Below are 26232 nucleotides of genomic sequence, written 5' to 3'. Positions count from 1 at the left end.
AGTGTTATTCAAGGACCTGCTTTCCTTATACATCATATTACCTTACACTTGCCAAGAACATAGCAACATTGAGAACTTTCTGGACTGTATAATCGTACTGTATTCTTTTTATTTTAGTTAAATGTATCTAAATGTGTTTCAGAAACACTTCTTTTCAACCTTTATCACCCTCTGCAAAATATAAGTTATCATACTTGTCAACTAATTAGGAACTCTAAATTTTTTATCCCTTCTCTTGCTGTTGGCTATTCTGTTATTCTAGATTATTAATGAGGTAGAAGCTCCACTCTGTTTGCTATTGAGATAATTTGAGACCAAAAGAAATGTTGATTTTTTAAAAAAGCTTTACTGAATATGTTTATGGACTATTGTATTAAAAACTTGGAAATATAGTCATATAAAAATATAAAACAAAATAGCCACTGGTCTTTTTTAAATTAGGATGACTTAATAAAATCACCCATGAGATCAGTAAAATCACTAAAATCAGGGCATAAATTATTTCAAGCATGGAAAATTATCTTTTTCAAGCCTCTTCAGATACAAAGATTCAGTTGGTTCTGTTTCCAGTGAAATTGACAGTTATGTGCAAAGTTGAGGGCTAAAGTATATATAACGTTCTATAGACTAAGGCAGTATGTTGAGTTGCGCTAGGTAATAAGTGAATAGCCTTTGTAAGCAAAGGAATGTGAAAGCATTATTTCTTTTGATCTCTATCCTTTAGTAAATTTTTCTCCATTTGAAGTTCTGAGTTATGCTCAAATGGACTATTTGTCAAGAAATTTATATGGATTTCTGCCTAAAATTTTATTTTGTTTCACAGGAATATATTTTTGGGAGAAACTTTTTCCAGTTACATCAGCGTTCATAACGACAGCAATCAAGTGGTAAAAGATATACTGGTAAAAGTAAGTAGCATTTTTGTTTGGGATATATATTTTTTAAGTTTTAAAATTTTATAATTGTCTTTTGAAATTTTATTAAAATGCTTGTTTGATACTGGACTTTTTAATTGTCATTAACAGCTACCATTAATTGAATACCTAACAGCATAAGAAATTATGAGAACCACAGAAACATTTTTCCTTATTCACAGTGTATGATAACTTAGGTGAGAAAATATACACATTACAGGCAGATAACAGTTTAAGTTTTTGTGAATACATGCGGTTAGCATAATAAAATTTGAAAGTTAAGAAAAATCATGGGGTTTGTATCAGAAATGCTCATTGGAAGAAAGGGAACACAGAAGATATTGAAAGACTATTAGAATTTATAGAAAAAAGGCAAGACATTGTAATCATGAACAGAAACAGGAATACATAATGTGTTCTAATAGCAGTGCACAGAAATGGTATATAGCAAACAATGGGACATCTTGAAATCAAGGCTAGATTTTGTATGGTTGGTAATTGGTTGGTTGGTTGGTTCGTTTTTAAAAGAGTAGACAGTGAAGACTTTTGAGTAGAGGTATTGTTACAGGGCAACCCCGCTCTAAAACTGGTTGCCTAACTATGGGTCCTCACCCGCACACTTAAAAGGGACTTACACTGCAGGCACACAAAAAAGGTTAACAAAAGGTTTATTTACAAAGAAAGGGGTATGAGGAAATGTACAACTCAGGGAGAAAAGAGAGAGATAAATTCTTAAATGCATCCTACCCATTCCACCAACCTGGAATCCCAAATGACTGGTCGAGATCAAACCTCCCTGGCCAAGAGCACAATCCAAGTGCTCAAGACCCCCCTGACATGGCTGATTTTATTTACAGAGAAAATGGCTGCTTAACTCCGCCCTTAGGTCCTTGCAACTTCCCTTTGGGGATCATGGGATTTGTAGTTTCCAGTGTCTTGATGGAGTGGGGGGAACATCCACAAAGCCTGTATGGAGTTTGCTCAGGACATCCTTTCCCCCTAACAGTATCACACTGCTAGAAGACTGATGTGAAACCAATGTATAGAATGGGTTGTAGGAAATGAACAGAAGATCCTTGCAGTACTTCAGAAATCAAGAGCTAGAATATGGTAAACTATACTTAACAACCTGAAATTTATTCACAGGAAAAAGAAAAAGAAAAAGGTCTTAAAGAAAGTAAAACTTCATTACCTGGGGAAGAGAAATTATTTTCCAGGCAGTTCAAGTAATGAGTTTGTCATTAGGGCATTGCCAAATGGAAGTCCAATTAGAATGAACTTGAAAATGATCAGCTACTTTTAGAATTAAAAAGGACTTCAGAAAACACCTATTCCAAATTTCATATATGATCCAACTTCCAGAAGTAATATCAAATTTTGGCGTGCAAGTATGTGTCATATTATGAACTGGGTTTCTGTCTCATTAGATGACATGTTGGCAAACTACAAACTGCAGGCCAGATTTGGTCTATTGCCTGATTTTATAAAGACTTCAAGCGAAGAATGTTTTTTACATTTTCAAATGATTGAAAAAAAAAATAAAAGTTTATTTTGTGATGCAAAAATTATATGAAATTCAGATTTCCATCTCCATAAGTTTTCTTGACACACAGCTATACTCACAATAGTATATACTTATATATATATATATTAAGATTTATTTATTTTATTTTATTTATACAAGCACTGGGTACAGTCAGAAGCACGGGAGGGTGAGAGAATTCACCAGAGCCAGAGCGGGGAGCAGAGCAGGCAGAAGGACGGAAGTACACTGCTGTGGGGAGCAGCGGGCGGCAGGAGAGGTCTGCGCGCCATGTGGGAACCTCACCGGCGTGCGGGGATCGAACCGGTGCTGCAGAAGCTGCAGGCACCTTCGCAACCCAGTGCTCAACCACTGTGCCACCGGGGAGGCCCTAGTATATATTTATAGATGAAAACTATTAGTGAATTTGCAGTCTGTGAAATGTGGTTTGGGGCACTTTGATATTTTTAGGTAAAGAATGTCCTTTTATAACTGTGAGCAAAGTGTGGTTTCTTTAATGGGTGACTTTTGGGAATTACGGAGAAGGAAGAAAATGCTGTGTTCCTCGATTTTTCTTTGAATTGCAGCTCCCAGATTTAATGCCCTCTCCACTTGAAGTATTACCTTTTCAAGATGGCTTCTTCATAATCAAAAATAATGTTAAGATCCTTCTTTGTAGACTGTCCTCTCGTCTTCCAGTAATACATTTTTTCAGTGTTTCCACACTGAAGGTAGACGTTGTCTGGCACTGGTAAAGATCATTCTTATACCTGTCTCTACTCTTCTTTTCTCTCTTTAGCTCAGTTTTTCCTGAACTTCTCTTATTCTTTTCAAAGACTCATAGCAAGAGCATGAGAAATAAGTCATGCAGAAATTTGATACTTGCCTGCTTAGAGGTAATTTGAAATTTGGATGTTTGCTGCTCTCTAGTTATTTTAACACAAGATTTTGTATAGTTTTATTTTATTTTATTTTTTAATTTTTTATTTTTTGAGACTAACTTGAGAAACTCACATTACACTACTGCCGTTACTTCAGTAACTCAGAATTCTGCCCTCAAAAATTTAATTCTTTGCAGCTCTTTGAATTTTGGAATCATGGAAAAGAGATTGTGGATCCATATTTTTTGTCATTCTTTTCCTGTCTTCTTAATGTTGTTTCTGAGAGTAGAAATTCTTGTATAATCTGCTATACTTAGCTGAAAACCACTTTTTTAATAGAGGTATGTTTTTATTTATTTATTTGTTTGTTTGTTTGTTTTGTTTATACATGCACTGGGTACAGTCAGAAGCGCGGGAGGGTGAGAGAATTCACCAGAGCCAGAGCGGGGAGCAGAGCAGGCAGAAGGACCGAAGTACACTGCTGAGGGGAGCAGCGGGCGGCAGGAGAGGTCTGCGTGCCATGTGGGACCCTCCTCCGGTGGCCGGGGAGCAGCCGGGGATTGAACCGGCACCGCAGAGGCCGCGGGCAGCTTCGCAAGCCAGCGCTCAACCGCTAGCGCCACCAGGGAGGCCCTTTTTGTTTTTTAATTGAAAAGATTCTCAGCAGTGTCAAAAAAAATGTTAACATGCCATAAAAAAAAAATTCTATAAAAAATATAATTAATATTCTATAAATAAAAAAGTAATAGATAGTTCTTGTGGTCTATACCAGTTGTTCTGAAACTTAAGATGGTATCAAAATCATCTGCATGGCTTATTAAAATGGATTGCTGCCCTATGCTTAGAGAATGTGACTCAAGTGATCTGGACTAGTACCCAAGAATTTACAGTTCTGACATGTTCCCAGGTGCAGCTGATTCTTTTGTTCTGGGAACCATATTGTGAGAGCCTTTGGTGTAAATGAGACATTCATTCATTCACTCTACAAGTATATATGCAAGGCACTATTCTAGGTACTAGGTTACAAGAGGAGATGAAGCAGACAAGGCCTCTGTTTTTGTAAAGCTTAATCTAGATGTTTTTGGATACTTTTCTGTATTCCTAAACATGAATTCTTTCTTATGTTCTAATAACTACACTGACCAGCCAGGCTCTATCATACTTCTTTCTTAATGGCCAAGATATCTAAAGACATCTTGGGCTTTCACATGTATGTTATTTTGCTATAGTTCTGTTTAACTTACTTGAAATGATTCCCTCGTTCCCCCTTCCTCTCCACTATTTAAATCCTATTTATCCAAAAACCAATTTTCAGCTTGAAGACTACCCTGAAATTTAAATTGTGTTCCTCAACCCCAAATGAGCCTCATTTGCTGTTTCCCCCAGACATTTAAACCTCCCAGGTGCAGGGATTTTGGGCTGCTTTGTTCACTAATGTATCACCCGCTCCTGGGACAAAGTCCTGGTACATAGTAGGTAATTAGAAAGTAAATATTCAGGACATCCATTATTTATGATAGTGAAAAAAGAAGAGAGATAAAAGTGTTCAGCCATATATAATACATACTTGGGTTATATATATTATAGGCAGATATTGGACAGAAAGTCTATGGAGTTTGACTATTTACATCTTTCCTCCTCTTCTTTAATTTCCAATGTGTGTGTTCAAGAATGGAATCTCATCTCCACTGCTTATTATTTGTATAACCTTAGGGTAGTTGTTACTCTTTGTGCCTTGGTTTTATTGTCTGTAAAATAGGAACAACTACCTACATCAGAAGTGTGGGTGTTGAATAAATGTGTTTAGAACAGGGCGAATAAATGTGTTTAGAACAGGGCCTAATACATAGTACATGCTGAATAAATGTGATATACTGTGATTTTATAACTGATTATGACAGCAAAAGAGACAACACTAGTAAATATTCCCACTTCAGAGTACTTAGAATTTAGAATATTAAAGTGCAGAAAACATGTTAGTTATTTAAAAAAAAAATTTAAGAGTCCTAGTTCTTATGTAAATTTCTCTTCCTAATCCCCATGACATAATGTGAATTTTCTCTGAATTTTTCTTGACATTTACCTTGAAGTTTTATCATAACTTCATTCATTCAGTATTCAACAACTATGTATTAATTGCCCACTATGTGTCAGGCACCGTGTTGTAGTGGTGAGCAAGAGAAGACAAGAGGTTCCTGCCTCCATAGACCTTACATTTCTGGTAGGGGAGACAGAAAGAAACAGGTAAACAAAACATAAATAAGGTAATTGTAGATTGTGATAAATGTTACAAGGGAAGTTAAAGTTGAATGTGACAGAAATAACAGTTTATGGAGGATGCCATTTTAGACAGAGTGATAAATGTTCAAAGGGAAATAAAAAGGGGAAGAAAATAGTTGACTGGGTGGGAGGAGGGTGCTACTAAAAAAAGGTAATACTTTCATAGTTGATGACTTTAAATGCCATTTAGTTCTACAAATCAGCTGGTTTCTGACACCTAATATTGTTTTGAATAATTATTTATCTTTTAGTATTCTAGACTGATACATGCATACACATCTGTATTTTCTGTGTATCATGTCCATCTGTATATATATTTAAAAACTATATGTTCATCAAGCTGATGCCTAAAATTCCAGTCCAACACTAAAAATTTCATTGTAATCTTTTCCCTTTTCTTATTTATACCTTTCATTCTCCAGGGGTGAGAAAGTTGCCTCTTCTGATCCAAAATATGTTTCTTTAGGTTAGTCCCCTAACCTAAAAAGACACATAAAAGTTTCAGTATTGCTAATCCATACTGTTGTGACAAAACAAATGTAGAGTACATTTGTCTAACTTTTTTTCCTTTAGCTTTTGTTTGCCAAACTTACTTAGGTTGTTTTTTTTTTCCCTCTTCCCTTCCCCCTGTATGGTTTTGTCCTTTTGTAACACAGTTAGCTTCATTTGATATACTCTTTGCATATCATTTTGGATTCCCCTACTTCCTGCCTGACTTTATTTATTTTTGATGTGTGTGTGGACTATTGCCATGATTCTGTGTGCAGAAATATTTGTACAGAGAATTAATGTTTTACCCATTATCCTTACTACCTTGTCCTGTTCCCCTGTGCTTTCTGTCCTTCCTATGCATACTATGTAAGTAACCAATCTCATTTGAGTATTTTACCTCTTTCTTTAAAGGCAGATCTTCAGACAAGTTCTCAACGTTTAAATCTTTCGGCCTCCAATGCTGCAGTAGCTGAACTGAAGCCTGATTGTTGTATTGATGATGTCATACACCATGAAGTTAAAGAAATTGGAACACACATGTAAGGATTAATTCTATTTGTGTTCAAAGGCTTTTATGTGTGTGCCTTTATTTGAAATTTGGCTTTATTTCTATTTATCATTAAACCTAAAAATCTACTTCAGAATGAATTTTATTTTCTGTATTTACATGTTTACCATAACAAATAATTAAGTATTTGTTTTATAGTGGACAAAAGTTATCTCTCTTTCATTTGTGTATTTATAGGTAAGTTTATTTATAAAAAAGGTGGAAATGCTTAAAACATTATCTAAAGTTGTATTTATTATTTTTGAAATGCTACCAGTTGATGTTTATAGCATTTATCTTTAAATTACAATTTTTCACTTCTCTGTTTTATATTTAACTGTGTTATCTTTACCCTGAGAACTCAAAATATACACTCACGGTAAGACAAGATATGCGGGGGGAAAAAATCTCAAATTATCTCTCATTAGTTTCCCTTCTTCATCTCCTCTTATGTCACCTTATATTTGCTTCTTGTCTTTTTCTTTGAAAGTATATAATATTAGCTATTATTTTATCAATACATTTTGGTGACAGTCTCTTTAGTATATGTGCTGTGATTGGCATGAGTTTTGGAATGTTTTCTGGAGTTCAAGTTTAGGCTCCATCATTTATTAACTATGTGATCTTGGATAAGCCACTCAACTCTCCATTGGCTTCCTACTGTCCTTAGGAAGTTCTGACTTCATATAGGTTTTACAAACTTCTCCAAAACATAATCCTTACCAACCACTCTAGTTCTCATCTTTGTACATGCCTCCCTTTTGCTCTACAATGCAGCCAATACAGTTGAACTATCTTCCTTTACGAAGGAATGCCTATATCATTTTGTTTAGTCTACTTCTACTTCATATCTCAAATTCAGCATGACTTCCTCAAGGAGGCTTTCCTGACTTAGTCTAGATTAAATCCCCCCTTTTGTGCATTCTGTAGCACCCACAACTTGTCATTTTTTTAATGTCAATAATTACTTACTGAATGCCTGCTATTTCATTAAAGTGAGAATTCCTTGAAGTCAGCTGTATCCCCAGGGCCTAACATAGAACAGTGGTCAGTATTTGCTGAAACTGAATTTATCGAAAAGATATTGAATCTTTAAAATCGCCACTGGTTTTTGTAGAATCAAATTACTAAAAAAGATAGAACTCAAATCAAAATCAAACTTTAAAATCTGTACCTTGCTACACTGTTTCCTCTTGTGAGCACTCTTGAAAGTAGGTATTATGTTTTGATCAATTCTTATATCCATAGACTTGACTTAGAACTAGGCACAAATATAAAAGAGAAATAAACTAGATGATGTCACTACCTAGTTTAAATACTATTAAAACACTGATGTGTTTCTTTCTGATCTCCTTTATGTGCATATATAAAACATGTTTGTAAATAAATGTTTTACAGAATTTTGATCACTTTACCTATGTTTTTTTATTTTTCAATTCACTATTAACAGTTTCCCATCTGAGTCATTATTTACTGAATACATTGTTTTTAAATGCCTTTGTCTTACACACTTAAGTTTGTTTGCTCTGATTTGGAATTAAAATTATTTCTATTTTTTTCACAATCATAAGTGAAACTACAAAGTGAAAATGATGAGCACCTTAATATTTCCTTATGATGGATTACTTGAAATGCCTTACTATAGAGTATATAAACTTTTTTAAGGCTCTTTTGACAAAGGATTATTTTCTAAATTTCTGATAACTACTAATGGTGCAAAGGGAGTCCATTTTCCTAAAACCTCACCAACCCTGTGACTTAAAATTTTGCAGTATTGCAGCACTATTCACAATAGCTAAGATATGTAAACAACCTAAGTGCCCAAAAACATATGAATGGATCAAGAAGAAATATATATATACAAAATGGAATACTATTCAGCAATTAAAAAAGACAAACTCATGCCATTCACAGCAACATGGATGGTGCTAGAAGGGATTATGCTCCATGTAATAAGTCAGAAGGAAAAAAGAAAAATATCAGATCGTTTTCACTCATAGGAGGAATATAAGGAAACCGAACAAGGGTCAAAAAAAGCAAGACAAAACTTGCAGATAAACTATAGATCTAAGGCGTACAACAGGGAAGGATGGGGAGAAAGGGGTCAAAATGGGAGGGGCGAGCACAAGGAACTACAATGATGGTTCATGGGTGATGAGGTGGTAGGAGATTTATTGCACAAAAATGAATAACAATGTAAGAAAAATAAATTTTAAAAAAAGTTTCACAATATCTTGAGATAGGAACTTATCTCCTTACTTTTATTGTCTCTTTGCCTACTGTGAGGCTGAACTTTTCCATTTTTTTAGCCAATTATAGTAGTATGATTTATTGTTGTATTCTTTTCATACTGTTTTGAGTGAGATACAATGTCTTACTGACTTACAAGGTGACCTACATGGCGCAGCAGACCTCCCTTGCCTCACCCAATGCTTCCCTCAGCAGTGTACTTCAGTCGATCTGCCTGTTCTGTTCCCCACTCTGTCTCTGTTGAATCCTCTCACCCACTGCATCTCTGGCCTCTACCCCAGCTCTTGTGTGCAAATAAATCAGTCTTTAAAAAAAAAAAGAATCTATGGATTTATATAAGACTTTGGATTAGATTTATATAAGAATCTATTCATTTGTCCATTTGATCAAAATTATCTACTTTGTTCACAGTTGTCCTTTGTAATCCATTTTATTTTTATATTCAGAAGTAATGTCTTACTCTATTATTAAGTTCAAGTTCTATTTCAAGTAATTGGAAATTAAGTTTTTATTTCTTCCTTCAAATGTGTCGGTTTTTATTTCATGCATTTTGGATGTAGTTGGTAGATGCATATATAATTATTATTATGATCCTTATGTGCCAATATATTAGTCATTAAAGAATATGCTTGGTCTCTCAAAAAAAAAAAAAACCTAACCATTTTATTGTTAGATTTATTTAACAATAATATTGTTAAAAGTATTCATCTGCTGTCAGCTTTTTAATTTTTTTAGTGTTTCTGATTTCTTAATTTATAAATTTTTAAGTTTTTCCTTTCCATTGCATTTATTTTAAAATCTTTTTCCACCCTAGAATATTTTCAATTTCTTTATTTTCTTCTAGAGCATATAAACTTTTTTTTTATATAAACTTTTTTTACATAAAACTATTACTTATAAGAAATAGCTTTTTTTTTGAGATTTATTTTTAAATATATGTCCCCCTTTGAAGGAGAAATTTCTGACTTCCTCTTTCAAAAATAGTATATCTTAAAATTTTGCTAATCAGAGCATTTGTGTTCATGTAATTTTATCATATATGCTGGAGTTTTATTTTTTTTTCCCTGTGCTAGACTTACTCTGCCGCACTTCCACATCATTGGGGTATAAATATTTTCCAAGTTTGTATATGGAACTGAGGTGTATTAGATTTGCTATTAAACAAAATTAAAAATGATTCAAAACCATTAAGACAATTTTTTTCTGTTTCAGCTTGGTGTGTGCAGTGAGTTATACAACTCAGGGAGGAGAAAAAATGTACTTTAGAAAATTCTTCAAATTTCAGGTATTAAATATGACAATGGTAATTAATTTTTAGATACCTTTTTCCCCCTGGAAAAGTATACAGTTACTCTTACTTATATGTAATGAAAATGGACTTCATATAAAGCAAATAGCTTAACTTTTTTTAATGTGTCATGTTACTAACAGTCTAAACTCAGACTAAATTAAATTAAATAAAAACAAATTATCATTGCCAATGTAATGTTTTTATAATGAATTTGATATTTTTATCAAATGAAATTTCTTTTTCTGACTTCGCAGAAACACTTAGGAATCTAGAAGAAGAATAAAATAAGTATAGTATCAGATTTCTAAAGAAATGTTTGCAGATTATTTATTTGTAACAAGCTTCCTTCAGGGACTTAAAGTTAACTGAAATTTTAGAGAGAATTTTGTATTTGTTAACAGTTTTTCAAGTCTTTGGTCAAACCTGGTTTAAAACCATTGGTTTAACAAATATGTATGTCAATGGAATATTACTCAGCAATCAAAAAAGAAACACATGCAGTTTGCAGCAACATGGATGGAGCTAGAAGGGATCATGCTCAGCGAAGTAAGTCAGAAAGAAAAAAAAATACCAGATGGTCTCACTTATAGCGGGAATTTAGAAAACCTAAATAAGGGACCAAGAAAAAGACTAATTAATACAAAGTGAAAGTCAAAATCAACAAGCAACTATAAACCACACTGGGGGTAGAGGAGGGAAAGGATTAGGGTCAAAATAAGGGAGGGTGCAATTGTATGGGGAATATAACCAAAATGAAAATGTATACATTGTGCAAAAATGAAAAATTATGTAAATGGAAGAAACTGCATTATCACCAGGGGGAATATTTGCTATTATTTGACTACATCACTTATTTAGGATTCTACATGCCTTTTAAGAGAAGATAAAAGTTTCTATGGTTGCTTATTTTGGTAAGCATTTTTTTGAAATATATAGAGAAATACATTTAAATATATGTGGCCAGCCTAGCATAATGTATGAAGTGAATACTCATGCACCTATCACTCAATCAAGAAATTATGGCTGCTTTTTAAAAAATGCATTTAGGATTGTGTGTGTGTGTCTATGTGTGGTTTTGCAAGAGCATTGCATATTCTTTAGAAAATTCTCTTATAAATAATATTGAAGAAAGCCTTTGATGACTTTAAACCCTGTAATTTAAAAGAAACAAAAATAAATGGTCCGATAAAGAATCTCTGACATATGCTTTATTCACCTAGGTTCTCAAACCATTGGATGTGAAAACCAAATTTTACAATGCAGAGGTAAGTATTGGGCACTTAATGAGATTCAAATTAAACATTAAGATCTTAATTGACTAAAATTCTGATGTATTACATTATTCACATTGAAATAGATTACTGATATGACTTAAAATTATCAAAAAATGAGCATAATCTTCAGTCAAAAACAAATAACTTTGTTGTGGATGTCCTTTAATCTTCAGTTGGCATGGAATTATGATGGCTTGATTTTTATTCTTCTTGTTAATTTTGTGAGACTTTAACTCCTTTTCATCGTATGATTGCCCCATAATTCCATCTAATAGTTGTTGTTACTGTCTAAAAACATTAGAAATCTGTTTAATATAATGTGGTTCCAGTATTACAAAAATAAGATCTAGCCCTATAGTAAAAAAAGACTTGATATTTACATGAAAAAATATTGATAAGCTCAGCACATTAAATTCTTTGTTTTGAGAAGGCAGGGCACCAGGCAGAAGTTAGGTTACTGAGCTTGGTGAATAGCTTGAAATTCTCTTTGGAAGAAGCAAGTTAGGCAAAAATAATCTTTTAGAATTAAAGATAATCTGTCTTCTATCCAAATAAAAGAGATAAAATAGAATTTGCCTTAGGAGTAAGGTTTTATTGCTTGGGTATCTTTTGTATAATCCTGGCTTTTAAAAGGCAGGTTTCTTGAGGGTCCTATACCCCACATAATAATGTGTTTCATATCACAATGATAAATGCAAAAATACTCAAATACAGTATTTTGAAACAAAGATTATACCTTTATTATTCTACAAACAGATGAAATGTGCTATAGTGTCAAATTTGGTATTTATTTTTGCCATCAGTATCTGAGTTTTTATTCAGCATAATGTTTGTAATACAAGTGAAAATACTAAAGATGTCTAAGATAAGAAATTTGAACTACAGTAAAGACTTAAGGTGAAAAGAAATAAGTACATAAAATAACAAAACTACCTCATATAGTATAGAGTGAGTCTAAAGAGAAAGATGAAAAAGATGTGTTACAGAAACTTTAAGGATTTGATTTTTGGAGTAGTTGGAAGTTTTATGAAAGAGGAGCAAACTTGTAGCAAAATCTATGAGAAATTGATGTTGAAGATATCAAAATGTCAGTGCAGAGAAGGCATTCCAAGCAGAGTTGCAAATGCAATTGGAATATTGAGTACATAGTGATGAGCATATGTATCAGCTGGGAGTTTACAGTCTGAGCAAGGAGATTAGTAGATGCTTTTATGAGTAGGGAAGTTGGGATACTACATATGTTCTACCTTGCTTGTTACTAATACTATACTGTTGATGAATATAGTATAAAACTATTCAGCTTGCTGGATTTTAAATAGTATTACTATATCATTTTACTAGAAAAGATTTTATTCACAGTAAGGGGTGAATGTTAACTCTTTAGTTGGATAAGTTAGAAAATTAAAATTAAGGGTTATCAGTGGGTCCATTTTTCTCTCTAACTGGCACCTAGTAAGGCACACATAAAGCTATTTAAGTTTTAACATGTGGTAGTACATGAGATCTTTGTGAAGTTTTATAACACTGATTTTTAAAGTGATTTACAAATAGTTTTTTTTAAGTTGCTAGGTAGTCCATGAATATTATATGTGACATACTCCCCCAAAAGAATAAAACCCACAATCCCACCATACCAGCAAGTAACTGATATTTCACTAATCTGTATTCGTTCAGTCTTTACTGGTTTGTAAATAATATTCTGTATAATCATAGTAACAATTTTGTTTGCTTCCTTTCTCAGTTAACATTACATGTAGGCATAACATTTAATCTAAACTTTGCGAACAAACTTCAATTAAAAAAATTTTAGTAAAATTCTGAACTTCTGAAAATACATACTTTAAAAACCTATAGTGAACAGATAGTATTTAGGGGGCTCTTTAGGATATTTTATAAGTCCTATATTATAGTCTGTGAGATACAGATACTCTGTATTACCTATTAGGCAAACAAATACTGGTCAGCCTGTAGAATGAGACAAACTGTTTTTACTCCAAGTTGGAAATTCAAGTAGATTATAGGAATTAGTATACCACACTAATTTCAGTAAATGATACCTTACAGAATGACCATAATTAGTCCCATGTTTGTCTCAACATAAGGTTTTTATACTGTATCTAATAATTCCAATAATACGTGAATCACTTAAAGGAAAACAAGTTTCATGAGAAATTTTGTTGTAGTCTTCTAAAATAGGAAAACCTTACAAGAAGAATGGTGACATTAGAAGCTAGGATTCAAACATTTGCTCAGTTGCTAAGTACAGTGCTGCATGCCAGGTATTGAAGAGAAATAAATATACTGAATAGCTTCCCAGTGCTCCAGGATCTTAGGTCTAGTTCGAGGACTGACATGACATATAAGTACCTTTCCCCACCCACATCACTAAATGAGTGTACTTATATGCTGGGAACAGATGAAAAATTATTTCTGTGTTTGATATAGGAGGTGACATTTGAGATGGCCTTTGATAAATAGCTTTAAAAAATATGTATCTAAAAAAGACTAAAACTCTCAATTGTCTGAAGTACACTAGCCAAGCATTCCCTAGAATGTGACCCATGGAAGTCTAATTGACCAAGATGTTCCTTGAAAAAAGGATCTGTTATTGGCTAAATTTAGGAGAAGCTGCACAGTGTCAATCTACTGAATGTGGAGCATTGTGTATACCCAGCCTAAGTAATCTTAAGAATTATGATCTAGGTAAAGAATTTATAAAACTAGAAGTAGAGATATATCTCTCTCCCCTAATATGTGCCATTGAATATTTGCTCTTATTGAAATAGTCACTCACCTTATTGTTCTTCTCTGTTCATATAACCTTAGCAGTTTCACCTTTTTAAAAAAATTTGTCATATTTATGTTGCTTTCTGTTTATTTCTTGTTTGACTAATGCTGTCTTGTTTAGTAAATTAAAAAAATGCAGAAATGCATTTCATTTTAAATAAGTTATTCTTTTTTCTTTAACATTTAATTCTGATTTTTCTAATTTTTCTTTTTTATTTTTCCATTAGAGTGACCTCAGTTCTGTGGTAATTTGATTTTTTATTATAAATTTATATGCTTTCTTACTCACCTTGTTTTTACTGTCTGCCTAATTAATCTCTCCTTACAAAACATAATGGAAAAATAGTTAGTTGTGAATACCACCTATGCAATTTCAAACAGATATATATATAATTTGTACTTTTTATATTGTATTTTCTTGTGTAGGGGAAAAATTAAATCAAAGACTAAATTGTCATATTGAAATAGTTATATTCTCATTTTTGTGTTCCCCTTTTGGTGTTTTTTTTAAGAAAGATTTGTTAACTTTGTTCAAAATAACCTTGTAATTTCAACATCTTACTGAAAATTACCTCACCATACTTCAATTTTTTTAATAAGCTGTCTAGTTTGAAATTCATCTTCAATGCACGGTAGTTCTAGTGTTAAGTCTGGGTCAGGTAAGGATGGCCCTTTGACAACAGTGACGGAAGAAAATCAAATTTCCTCAAGTTGGCTAAAATCAGATTTTTAAATTTCTATTTAAAAAATAAGCACTTGCTTATGTCACATCATCTCCATACAAACATCTGCCATAAATCTTAACTTATTTATCCTAATTTTTCAAGTGTTAAATTACTTTATACTAACTGTTCAGACTAACTTTAATTTTCCATTATGCTGCTTATTTTTCTTCCATTTAATCTAAGTTATTCCTAAATTTATGCAGAAAATTTCATTTTTAAAATTGAAATGTGGGTTTATGGTTATTTTTTTGAAGCAATGGATTATGGGATATATATACTTTTTTGAGAAAAAGTACTTAAGAGGTACATTTTTAAATGGATAGATCATTCTATTTCCATTTTCATTTGTGCACATGTGCTAAGGACAAAAGAGCGTCTTATTTTAAGTAGTAATACATTAAATCATAACTTCATTATTATATTTTTACAAATTATTTCCATTTTCATGTATCCAGTATTGAAAAGCTCATAAGTACCAAAACTTTTCAGTTTGTTTTTTTTATTTCTTTATATATCTGTGAAACTTTGAACAAAGTTCAAGATATTCTTAAGTACATCATTTTTCTATAAACTTGTTTCAAAATTGAACCAATGTAGTCTGTTATCCTTAGCAGCCTCCCCCTTATCTATGGTACTTAGCTTCCAAAACTCCCAGTGAGTGGCTTTAAACCATGGATAGTACCAAACTCTAAGTAGACATTTTTTTTTTTTGCTGTATGTACATACCTATCATAAAGTTTAATTTATAAATTAGGCACAATAAGAGTAACAAGTAATAATTAAATAGAACAATTATAACAATACACTATAGTAAAAGTCATGCAAATGTAGTCTCTCAAAATATATTGTAGATAATATTTTCAGACTGCACTTGATCACAGGTAATTTAAACTGTACCACAGATAAAGGGGGAACTACTATACACACAAAATAACAACCAAAAAGCATAAAAAGGATGTTTAGCATAAATAACCAGGAAACAAAACATTTATATTAAAGTACATATTTAAGTTACCCATTGACTTAAATGGTGTTGAATAGCCTCAGTTTCAAATTTATTTGTAAGGATATAAAATACCTTTTGTTTGATTTAAAAGCTTGTAAGTTTGTCAGGTATAATTCACATTATATTAGCCCTAGATATACATTTAAATGAATCAAGAAATCACCAGTGACCACCATAATTTACTTTCATTAAAAGTTAAATCTGTGGCCTCCGTGGTGGTGCAAGGGGTTAAGTCTCAGCACTATGAAGCTACTATGAAGCTCAGCACTAGGTAGCCACCGCAGCACAAGTTTGATCCCAGCCAGGGAGCTGACCCACCTGGTGCAGCAGACCTCTCCTGTCTTGCCTGCTGCTCCTCTCAGCAGTGTATTTCAGTCAGTATGCCTGCTCTGCTTCCCACTCTGTCTCTGGTGAATCTTCTCCCACACACACATACCTATGGCCTACACCCAGCTCTTATATGCATAAATAAATAAATCTTTAAAAAAAGTTAAATCCTATAAGATTATAAAATAGATTTTTCATGATACAAGTGATTCCTGTACTATCTAAATTGAATATGAGAACTTAAGTTACATTATGCCAGAATATTTATAAAGAAGACATAATTATATCACTTAAGTGATAGGTACACAGATATATTCATTATATTGAATTTCATTTTAACATTTTTAATGACTTACTAGATGATTTGAGATATTTGTGAATGAAATTCCCAATGAAAATTATTTTTGGATGTCAGTACAAAAAATATTATAATTATCCCCCATCCATTGTTTGACAAGTATCGGTTGACTAACACTTGACTTTGCCCCTGTTAATTACATTAGGATGAAGACTTCTTGCATTAATTATTATAATTTTGATTTGCAGGCATGAACTAATCACATTTGTGGTAATATATTTTTTCATATAGATAAGGTATTTTTGTTGAGGTACATATTTTAAATACCATCACTCTTTGGTGGATATTTTTTTTCCTATCTTCAGACTGATGAAGTATTTCTGGAAGCCCAGATTCAAAATATTACAACTTCACCCATGTTTATGGAGAAAGTTTCATTGGAACCATCTATAATGTACAATGTTGCAGAATTAAATTCAGTCAACCAAGATGGAGAATGGTAAATATGAAATATGAAGTGTTCTTATTTTGAAAGATTAAAAAGTATTCTAATACCCATTCCTTTTAGGTAGTTTATAACTTTTTTAATGAATAGATTTAATTTTTTTAGAGAAGTTTTATGTTCACAGGAAATTTTATGAAAAAGCACAGAATTCCATATGTTCCTCTCCTCACTCACTATTTGTCCTATTATTTACATCTTCTTTTACGTTGGCACATTTGTTACAGAGCCAGTATTAATACTTATTAACCACAGCCCATTTTAGGGTTCACTCTTATATTGTACATTCTGTGGATTTTAACAGATAAAATGACACTATATTATACAAAATAGTTTCACTGCCCTAAAAGTCTCTTGTGCTCACCTATTTAATCCCTCCCTCCAAGTAAAGATAAGCCATTTGCATTTTGTGTTCAATATTTGAAGTATTTTTTTCTTTTAATTTTCATGATAATTCAGTGAGGTAAATATGAAATCTTTCTTCCTTAACCTGCAAAAAAGAAAACAGAGGTATGGAAAGGAATGATGAAGTTGGAAAGGGTAAGAATCAGGGTGAGGTTTTTAGTTTTTTGTTTCCATTGAGATAACAATGGTTCATAACACCGTATGTGCTTCAGAGGCATAGGATCAAACCTCCCCAGACATGTCACCACACCACATCACACCCATCACCAAGACACCAGTCCTCCACCACAGTTCATTGCTCCCCCCACCACTGTGTTTTACCCCCTCTTCCCACCCATCTTATAGCCTAAATTTCATTGTGAGGTATCTAGGGTTTGTTATTAGTATGGTTTTGTCTGACCCTTTGTTCTTTTTCTGATTTCCACATGTAAGTGAAACCATCTGCTATTTGTCTTTCTCCTGACTTACTTCACTTAGCACTATTCATGAGGGTGAGTTTTAAGATGAAATGTTCTCTTCATATCAAAAAGCAGGGCATAGAAATGTATCGTTTAATTTTTTTCCTGTGTGAAAATAAAATCTCTTTCTACAAGTAAGAAGAGAAATAATAAATGGGTTGACATTAATATGCATAAGAAAGTATGCATATTTTACTTTTATTATGGTGGTTAGGTGCAGAAAAGTTCATAACCTCCTACAGCCCCAATGAGGAAAACAATAATATTCCATTCTTTTTCTGTTCATTTTGAAAAGGATTAATTTAGATGGCTACATTTCTTATTCTAAACTATATTGTCTTTTGTAATTTTAGAGAAACAGGACAGTATACTTAAGGCTCTAATTTTTTTTTCCAAAGTAACACTGGTTTAAAGCATGTAATTCAATATCTGTAAATACTACTTTGTGATCACCATCAAGTTTAGTTTCCACTCATAACCATGCACTGATTCCCTTTACCCAGTTTACCCACTCCCCACTTAAGGTTTTGATTCTGCTGCATTTATAGTTAATTGATACCTGTCTAATATTTTAGGTAATCTTATCTACTATAAAGAACCTCAAGATTTTCCGTATCAACTAAAAAAGAATTTTAAAAAGTAAACACTCTCAGTACGAGTCCTATTCATTTATTTTGAAACCACAAATCTGTTCTTGATCTTTGGATGTTAATTCATCCACTTTCTGTCCAAAGGTATATTTAAAGCCATAGTTTTTCCTTTTAAAAATGTTAGCGAATTGTCTCCATTTCTATCTCCACCTCTCTCAGTGTAACAACGTTTGGATCAAGAGCATATTTGCAGCCAATGGATACACGACAGTATTTGTACTGCCTAAAGCCCAAGAAGGAGTTTGCAGAAAAAGCAGGCATTATTAAGGGAGTAACAGTAATTGGAAAGTTGGACATAGTGTGGAAAACAAATCTAGGGGAAAGGGGAAGATTACAGACCAGCCAACTTCAAAGAATGGTGAGTCTGGAAGAAAACCACAGTGGGGATTTTGGCATTGAGTGTCAGATAGAGCAACTTAAATTTTCCTAGTTCTGTCATGTCAGAGCACTATAAAATAGTATTACTAGAATAATAATTTCACTGGTCTTTGAGGTTTAAAATTGGTATTAATATGTATGAAAAATGTTTAAATGTTAATTTATCCTTAATACATTTCCTTTTTTTTTTTTTTTTTTTTTTTAACTATACCAAGCAAAATAATCTGCTTATCCATGGTTCCCTCCAATGGTAATTCGTACTGTTGGTCATCTGAATGGTCATCATTTGCACATTAAAATTTCCCTCTTGCAGTGTCCCAAAACTAGAATTTATTACCTTCACCCTACTCAATTCATACCTTTTTTAAGGTGTTTAATATCTGAGTCAGCTGAAATTCAGGTGAGTGCCACTGAAGACACCATGAAAGCTTTGGATGTATATTTTACCTGATTTCTGCTCCAAGTTGGGATAACTCCTTCTTTTTCATGTGCTAGTGGGAATATGCTACAGAATTATCTTAATTCTCCTGATTCTTAATGTTCTATTTTAAAATTTATTTTTATTGTCAGTGGTAATTGAAACGAAAAAGTAAAGATTATTACTAGGGCCTATTTTAAAATACAGCTGAGCTACCATCCTGCCATTGCTTGTTCTAAACCCTGATGTTTCTGTGGCCCATCCCTGACCATGTCTTGTGAACACACATGTTTTTTCTTTATGAATTGTTTCAAAATGATCTCTCCTTTTTGTTTAGACAGTAACCTTACTATTTATAATGATACGTGATTAAACTACATTATCTCTGGAAAGCATCCTTTTAAGTTCAAACCCCCTGAAATTTCTTTACTGTTTACCTATGACATTCATCTTAATTCTGCTAAACATGGACTAGTTATAGCAAAAATGGTCAGTCTGTAGTGCTGTTCTAACGGTGGCAGCAACAAAAGAAAGAATCAAGAATAGTAGAAAAGTGAGTATTTTCTCAGAACATCAGCTTGGAGGCCCAGCAACTATTGAGTGAATGTGTTAGTGTGTTACCTTCATTTAAATTAAGAGGTTTTGTAATAGATGTATGTTAACTGTGTTGCTTTTTCTCTTAGGCTCCAGGTTATGGAGATGTTAGGTTATCTCTGGAGGCAATCCCAGATACTGTAAACCTAGAAGAACCTTTTCATATTACCTGTAAAATAACAAATTGCAGGTAATGCCAATATTTGTGGGTAGATAACCTTTCTTCATTACCTAAAAAAATTATTTTAAAATCTTTTAAATATGCTGTCTCCTTTTAAGTTTCCTTTTGACATGTAGCCCTCTTGATGTTAACTGTTGCAAAGTTTTTCATCTGGTAGCTGTATATTACCTATTGTTGAGTTCCTACTCTACTAGGCATGTTCTGTATTTTATTTCATTCATGTATCAAAACCTTAGAGGTTGGTATTAATTATGCACTTTCTAAGCAAGAAAAAGCCAACACAGAGGTTTAGTGACTTATTCAAGTTCAGAGAGCCAGAAAAGGAAGGGCCAAAATTTGAAACTAGGTATATTTGACTTCAAAGTTCATGTTCTTTTCATTGTTTACATTTCCTTCCCACTTCAGATTAATAAAGCATGAATTTTGGTAGGTTCTTATAGAATAACAAATTATAGATTTAATGTATTTAAATAGATTTTTCTGAGGCATACTTATATCTGAGCTATATCTTTAGTTTTAAAAATGTAAAAACTATCGTTATGAATAAGGGCTAATCATAGATAGGAAAACAGGGTTTTGGTAACAGAATATAGTATCTGATACAAAGCAACAAACACAAGAGTTTGAAGCCAGAAAAACATAGGATTAAATCCCCATCCTGTCAGTTTTGTTACTCATATTACTACTTAGTGTATAAGTGTATTATTAGTATGGGACATTTTGATAGTATTGCAGCCCTCATAGTATGAATGTGTAATTCTAGATAATTCCATATCCATTCTGCTTTTATGACATTTGGAAGATAGGAAATATTCATCCTTCAAAATACAAAAATACTTCCCCTATAAAGCTTCCTAGACTGTCCCATACACAGTTAATCTTTCCTCTCTCTGTCATAGCAAATTTTAATGTAGTTTTTTAGGGACACTCATATACTGCTATAATTATTTTCTTTCTTACTAGGTTGTGAATCATTCAGGAAAAAGGACTATATCTTACCCAGCATTGTAAATACAGTATCACCTGTATAGGAGCTAAGGGAATAACACACACAGGGCATTTAGGGTGTGCTTTTAGATTTTTTTCTTTTGAGGTTTTTTGAGGTATAGCAAATTGATTAATGACCAAATAGCAAAGTGTTGTAAAAAAATAAATTCCATGTCTTTTGGTATTCGCTTTAACTTACGTTGATTCAAATTTTCTAGAAAGCAATTATTTCTTAGATCTTCAGTTTTCTCATTATGAAAATGTGATTACATAACCCTATGTACATACAAATTAAAATAACTGCTTATCAGTTGTTCCCTCCTAAAGTAATTCTTGCTCGCTTTTTTTCTGACTTCCAACACATTGAGGTTTTCTTTTTTGCAATGTTCTGAAACCTTGAGACTTTCTACATTCATCTCAATTCATACCTTTTTCAAGATGTTTAAAACTTGAGTCATCTGAAACTCAAAAAATGAATCTGAAGGTTTGAAAGTAGTCATAAATAGTGGTAGAGTTATGAGCATTCACTTATTTAAAAAAAGTGCACAAATACTCATTAAAAGTTTAACGTAGCATTCTAAACTGATAATGTGTATATGCAAAAATGTCTCTTCATGTTAACAATGAACAAACCTAAATGGTGTTTACTTCTAAATCTTGTCAGTCATTTTCTACATTGTCTGCATAATACAGGACCATAAATTAAATAGCAAAATCACAGGACCAGATTCAGTTCATTTTTCTTCCCTGTGAAGTATTTAACAAAAATAGAAAGTATACATAGCTACAAAATTAGACACAGATGTCTTCAAATCTGGAGAAATGGCAAAGCTATTTACAAATCAGCACCAGGGAGCCAGTGTTCAATAATAGAACCAGAAGGTCTACACCCAGACAGGCAGATTAGTTTCAGTGCCACTTTAAACCTTAAAAAAATGCCATCTCATTTCATTTTCCTGATTCTATCTTAAATGAAATAAAAATGACATAATAGCTTTTTATTTCTGTTTCTGTTGTTTATCTCTGGGTACCCAGAAAACAAATTCAGTGGCAATAGTGGAAGAAATATAAAGAAGAAATATCACAGAACCTCTTTGCCAAAGGAACAAGATTTATTCCTGTTTTTCTGATTTGTTCAGCAGTGAAAGGACCATGGATCTGGTTTTGGAAATGTGCAATACCAATTCTATCCACTGGTGTGGCATTTCAGGAAGACAACTTGGGAAACTACATCCAAGTTCCTCTCTCTGCCTTGCCCTTACTCTGTTGTCTTCAGTGCAGGGACTGCAGGTATGCTCTCTTTTTAGTAATTTCAGTTTGGGGATTGTTAGCCCACAGTCATTTATTCTAGCCATAACTTCTGTCATATTAACCAATGAGAACTGAGCTCTATCTCTTTCTCTCAATAGAGCGTCTCTGGCTTAAGATTGACAGACACATTCTTAAAGAGAACATATGAGTATGATGACATCGCACAAGTCTGTGTGGTATCTTCGGCCATTAAAGTGGAAAGCTGAAGAAAATTCCCAATAGTATGCTTTTCATTGAGTTTCACAGGAATTTCTGATTTGTCACCTTTGTAAAATTGATACACTAACAGCAAAAAATAAGTGTATATTTACTTAAATTTCTTTCCTGTAAAAGTTAAAATTTCAGTTTTGTAAAGAACATATTCTTACTTTGTTTTGACCCTGTCAAAATATTTCAGGCTTTGCAGGCAATGTGGTTCTATCAAAAATATTCAGCTCTTGTCATTGTAGAATAAGAGCAGCCAGTAGCAAAGGACCACATGGTGTTTACAAAAACAGTCAGCTGACTGGACTTGGGTGCAGGCCATAATTTGTTGACCTCAGTATAGAAGATAGTTATTTCTAGAACCTGAGAATTCTTATAATACTTTGTTTATTAGTATTTCAGTTAACCCTCTTTTTTTTTTCCCCTAGCTCCTCAGTCTACAGAAAAACACAGGGGTGGTCCTTGTGTAACTTTCTAACACAGTATGAGTGTTTCTAGTTATTTTCAAAATTATTTTACTGATATGTATTTGTGTTTATGTATAACACACGTGTAAATTTCAGTTAAACAACAGATCAGAATTGGTTTTATTTAACTAAGAATCCTGGTATTTTCTGATTCTAAATCCAAAATTTCTGATTTTTTTTTTCCTCATTTGAGAAAAAAGTCATCTATTTTCATAGGGTATAAAGGATTTCCAGCTTCTTATATTTGAGCTTATATCATGTATTAATCTTGTAAAACTTTCTATTTCTGCATGTAATTACATGTATGTACTTATACTGTGGGAAAAAAATGAGATGGTTAATAATGTAAACTTTACAACATGATTGTAATAGAAAGTTTCGATATTCTGTCAAGAAAACAAAAGCATATGCTGCTAAATAAAAACTCTTATTTTGGTAAATGGAAATTTAAGGATGTATGTATAATTTCTTAAATGTAAGAGTGCATTAAGTCAAATACAAAAATTGGATTTTCTTAAATGCATAATTATTTATTGCTTTGACGAACTGTTTGGTCCGAAGTGAAATTTATAGTCAGGAGGAGATTTTCCTCTTACGCTGGAGTAATAATTAATGAAATATCTTTGCAAAATAAAGTACAAGTGGTGTAAAATTGAAATTTATCTTTCCTCCAGCATGTTTAAGATTGATTGAATGATGAAATAAGATTTTATAGCCACTGCTCTAGTTATTTTGATTGTTCTTCAAGCTTCTTCTCATGACTGAACCTTCTGTTTCAAATTCAAAAGTAGCTTAGTGGTTACTTGGAATCTGCTGATATGATTTAATTAAAAAGTTTCATTTATAAGCAATAAATTAGACACATACTTTTAAGTAAAGGTTAGATAATGTCATCTTAGAAAGGACCTGTTTAAACCACATTATAAAATTAGATAAACAACTTGGTATAGTAAATGAAAATTTCATTTGCATAAAAAAGACATCTTAAGTTTTACATAACATCCTAACAGGTATAGCTACTACAGTGAAGTGTGGTCATTAGAAGTCAGTTATTCCTAAGGAGAACATAGATAAAATATTTTACTTTAGTGTCTTCTTGTTTCTCTAGTTAGACTGAAACTATATTTTCCAAACAAGTCAAAATATTTTGGGAATTTCTTATAATTATAAAAGTAGCTAACACAGTCCAAAGACACAAAATCTTCTTGAAAGAGCCTCAATGCAGTGACTCCAAAGTGGTCGAAATACTTGAACAAAAATGGCTTAAAGAGAATGGAAAATCAGGTAAGTAGAATTTGTTATTGGTGGTATATTAGCAAAGAAACAGGAAAAGTGAAATGGAAGAAATAATACCAGTTCTCATTCAAGTCAAAAGAATGGCTGCGTTAACTATAGATAATAGCAAATCAAGATACTGTTTTAAAGTGGTTTTTTTTTTTTTTTTCATGTCTTTGTCTGATTTTGGTAATAGAGTAATAGCTAATTAAGTTGGGAAGAGTATCCTCTTTTATAATTTAGAAAAATTGTATAAAATTATTTCTCCCTGTTGTGGTAGAATTCACTATTGAAATCTGGGCCCGTATATTTTTCTCTGGAGGATATTTAATTCTTCAGTGAGCTTTAGTGGTTTTTGTCTTACAAGCAATTTGTTTCTTCTAAGTTGTTAAATATATGGTATATGGTAAAGTTGGTATTAGTATTTTCTAATTAGCCTTTTACTGTCTCCAGGATCTGCAGGGTTATAACCACCTCTTTTTTTTTTTAAAGTGTTGCTTTGTACTTTCTGTTTTCCTAGTCAGTTTTGTTGATCTGATCTGAAAGTGTTATTAATATACTCAAGATAGTTTTGCTAGTACCTGATTTTTCAGTATGATCAAGTTTGCTTTTTTTTCCTGCCATCATCACTTTCATGTGACTCATTAGTACATAATTCTGTATAACACTTCAACCCTAGGAATTGAATTTAACTTCATGAAAAGTTACATTAGTTTTGATGGAATATAGATTTAACTTAGAGGGGCTAAGATTTAAGCTTCAGTCTTCTCTTGCCAGAACTGTAGGCTCATATATGTCTTTGTTGTATCCTGAAGCCCAAGCATTAGGTATTTGCTGGTCTGAGAAGAAACCTCTATCCTAATGTTTTGAAATTAGAGTCTGGACCTACTTGGGAACCACCTGGTATTCTGTTTAAAATAGTGAAGCCTGGGCCTTATTACAAAAACTATCAAATAGAAATCAAAGGTGTCCCTGAATTACTTTTTTAATGAATTCTCCAGGTGATTCTTACAGACCCATTGTTCTAATCTCACAAAGGGAAAGAAAGGAAAAGTTGGTGTTTAAATGTCAAGGTACCAAGTAGTCTTTTTAGAACCATTTTATTAGGGCCCTGATCATTATCAGTATTACTGACTTAATTCTATATTAATTTTCGGTTTTCCCTCAAAACACTTAATTATGTGCCTTCTCAACTTTGCCAATTTCATGATTCCAGTTGGAGTTAGAATGGTCTCACCCATCACTATAGTTAGAGCCACACCATTAATGCCAAATGCCACTTCACTAATACAACACTAATTTCAATATAATACTTTTAAGTCCCCTGTTTTATTTAAATTGCATCAAATTAAGGTTAAGCATAAAAATGGCATGCCAAGCCAAATATAGCAGAGGATTACATGAACAAGCAGTGTTAGTGACAGAGATTTTTTGTAATCCATCAAGTAATTACTGAGTCTTAGAAAATCAGAATTTATGGGCAATAATTAAATGTCACTTAGAAAATCCTTAATTAGGGTCAAGCCACTGACTTATTTAAATGTAGTTAAATGAGAGTTTCCATGGTAAGGTCACCACTGGGGAAATTGTGCTGTTAAAATGAATAGTTACATAACTGACCTAATCAGTATCATTAAGGATTTCTAAATGTATTTTATTATGTACTTAGCATAATTGGTCATGCTAATATTATCAATAACCAAATTGCAGGCAAGGTTAGTGAAGAACTATGCAGAAAACCTGAGCATACTATCTTCATCTATACATTCACAGCATCTATTTTTTTCTTTTCAAAATAACATACCTTC

General features: G+C 32.6%; 1 protein-coding gene across 4 annotated transcripts in view; it reads left to right on the top strand.

Moving 5' to 3' along the window:
* Nucleotides 1–22684, top strand: part of TRAPPC13 (trafficking protein particle complex subunit 13) — a gene marked incomplete at both ends in the record, with an annotated part of 35619 nt that extends 12935 nt beyond the window's left edge. The window contains 10 exons of one of the 4 annotated variants that reach the window (XM_084233085.1): nucleotides 824–908; nucleotides 6501–6628; nucleotides 10099–10171; nucleotides 11398–11442; nucleotides 14466–14483; nucleotides 16960–17093; nucleotides 18769–18967; nucleotides 20089–20189; nucleotides 22307–22457; nucleotides 22577–22684. In XM_084233085.1, the coding sequence (XP_084089211.1) occupies nucleotides 824–908; nucleotides 6501–6628; nucleotides 10099–10171; nucleotides 11398–11442; nucleotides 14466–14483; nucleotides 16960–17093; nucleotides 18769–18967; nucleotides 20089–20189; nucleotides 22307–22457; nucleotides 22577–22684 (1042 nt within the window). The remainder of the gene's footprint in view (nucleotides 1–823; nucleotides 909–6500; nucleotides 6629–10098; nucleotides 10172–11397; nucleotides 11443–14465; nucleotides 14484–16959; nucleotides 17094–18768; nucleotides 18968–20088; nucleotides 20190–22306; nucleotides 22458–22576) is intronic. The other 3 variants (XM_084233082.1, XM_084233084.1, XM_084233083.1) reach the window with 3 other exon arrangements.
* Nucleotides 22685–26232: the final 3548 nt, after the last annotated feature.

Source organism: Talpa europaea (assembly GCF_964194135.1).
Source record: "Talpa europaea genome assembly, chromosome: 5".
NCBI lineage: Eukaryota > Metazoa > Chordata > Mammalia > Eulipotyphla > Talpidae > Talpa > Talpa europaea.
The sequence above is the reverse complement of the archived record's forward strand: the minus strand, read 5'-3'. Positions and strand labels throughout refer to the sequence as shown.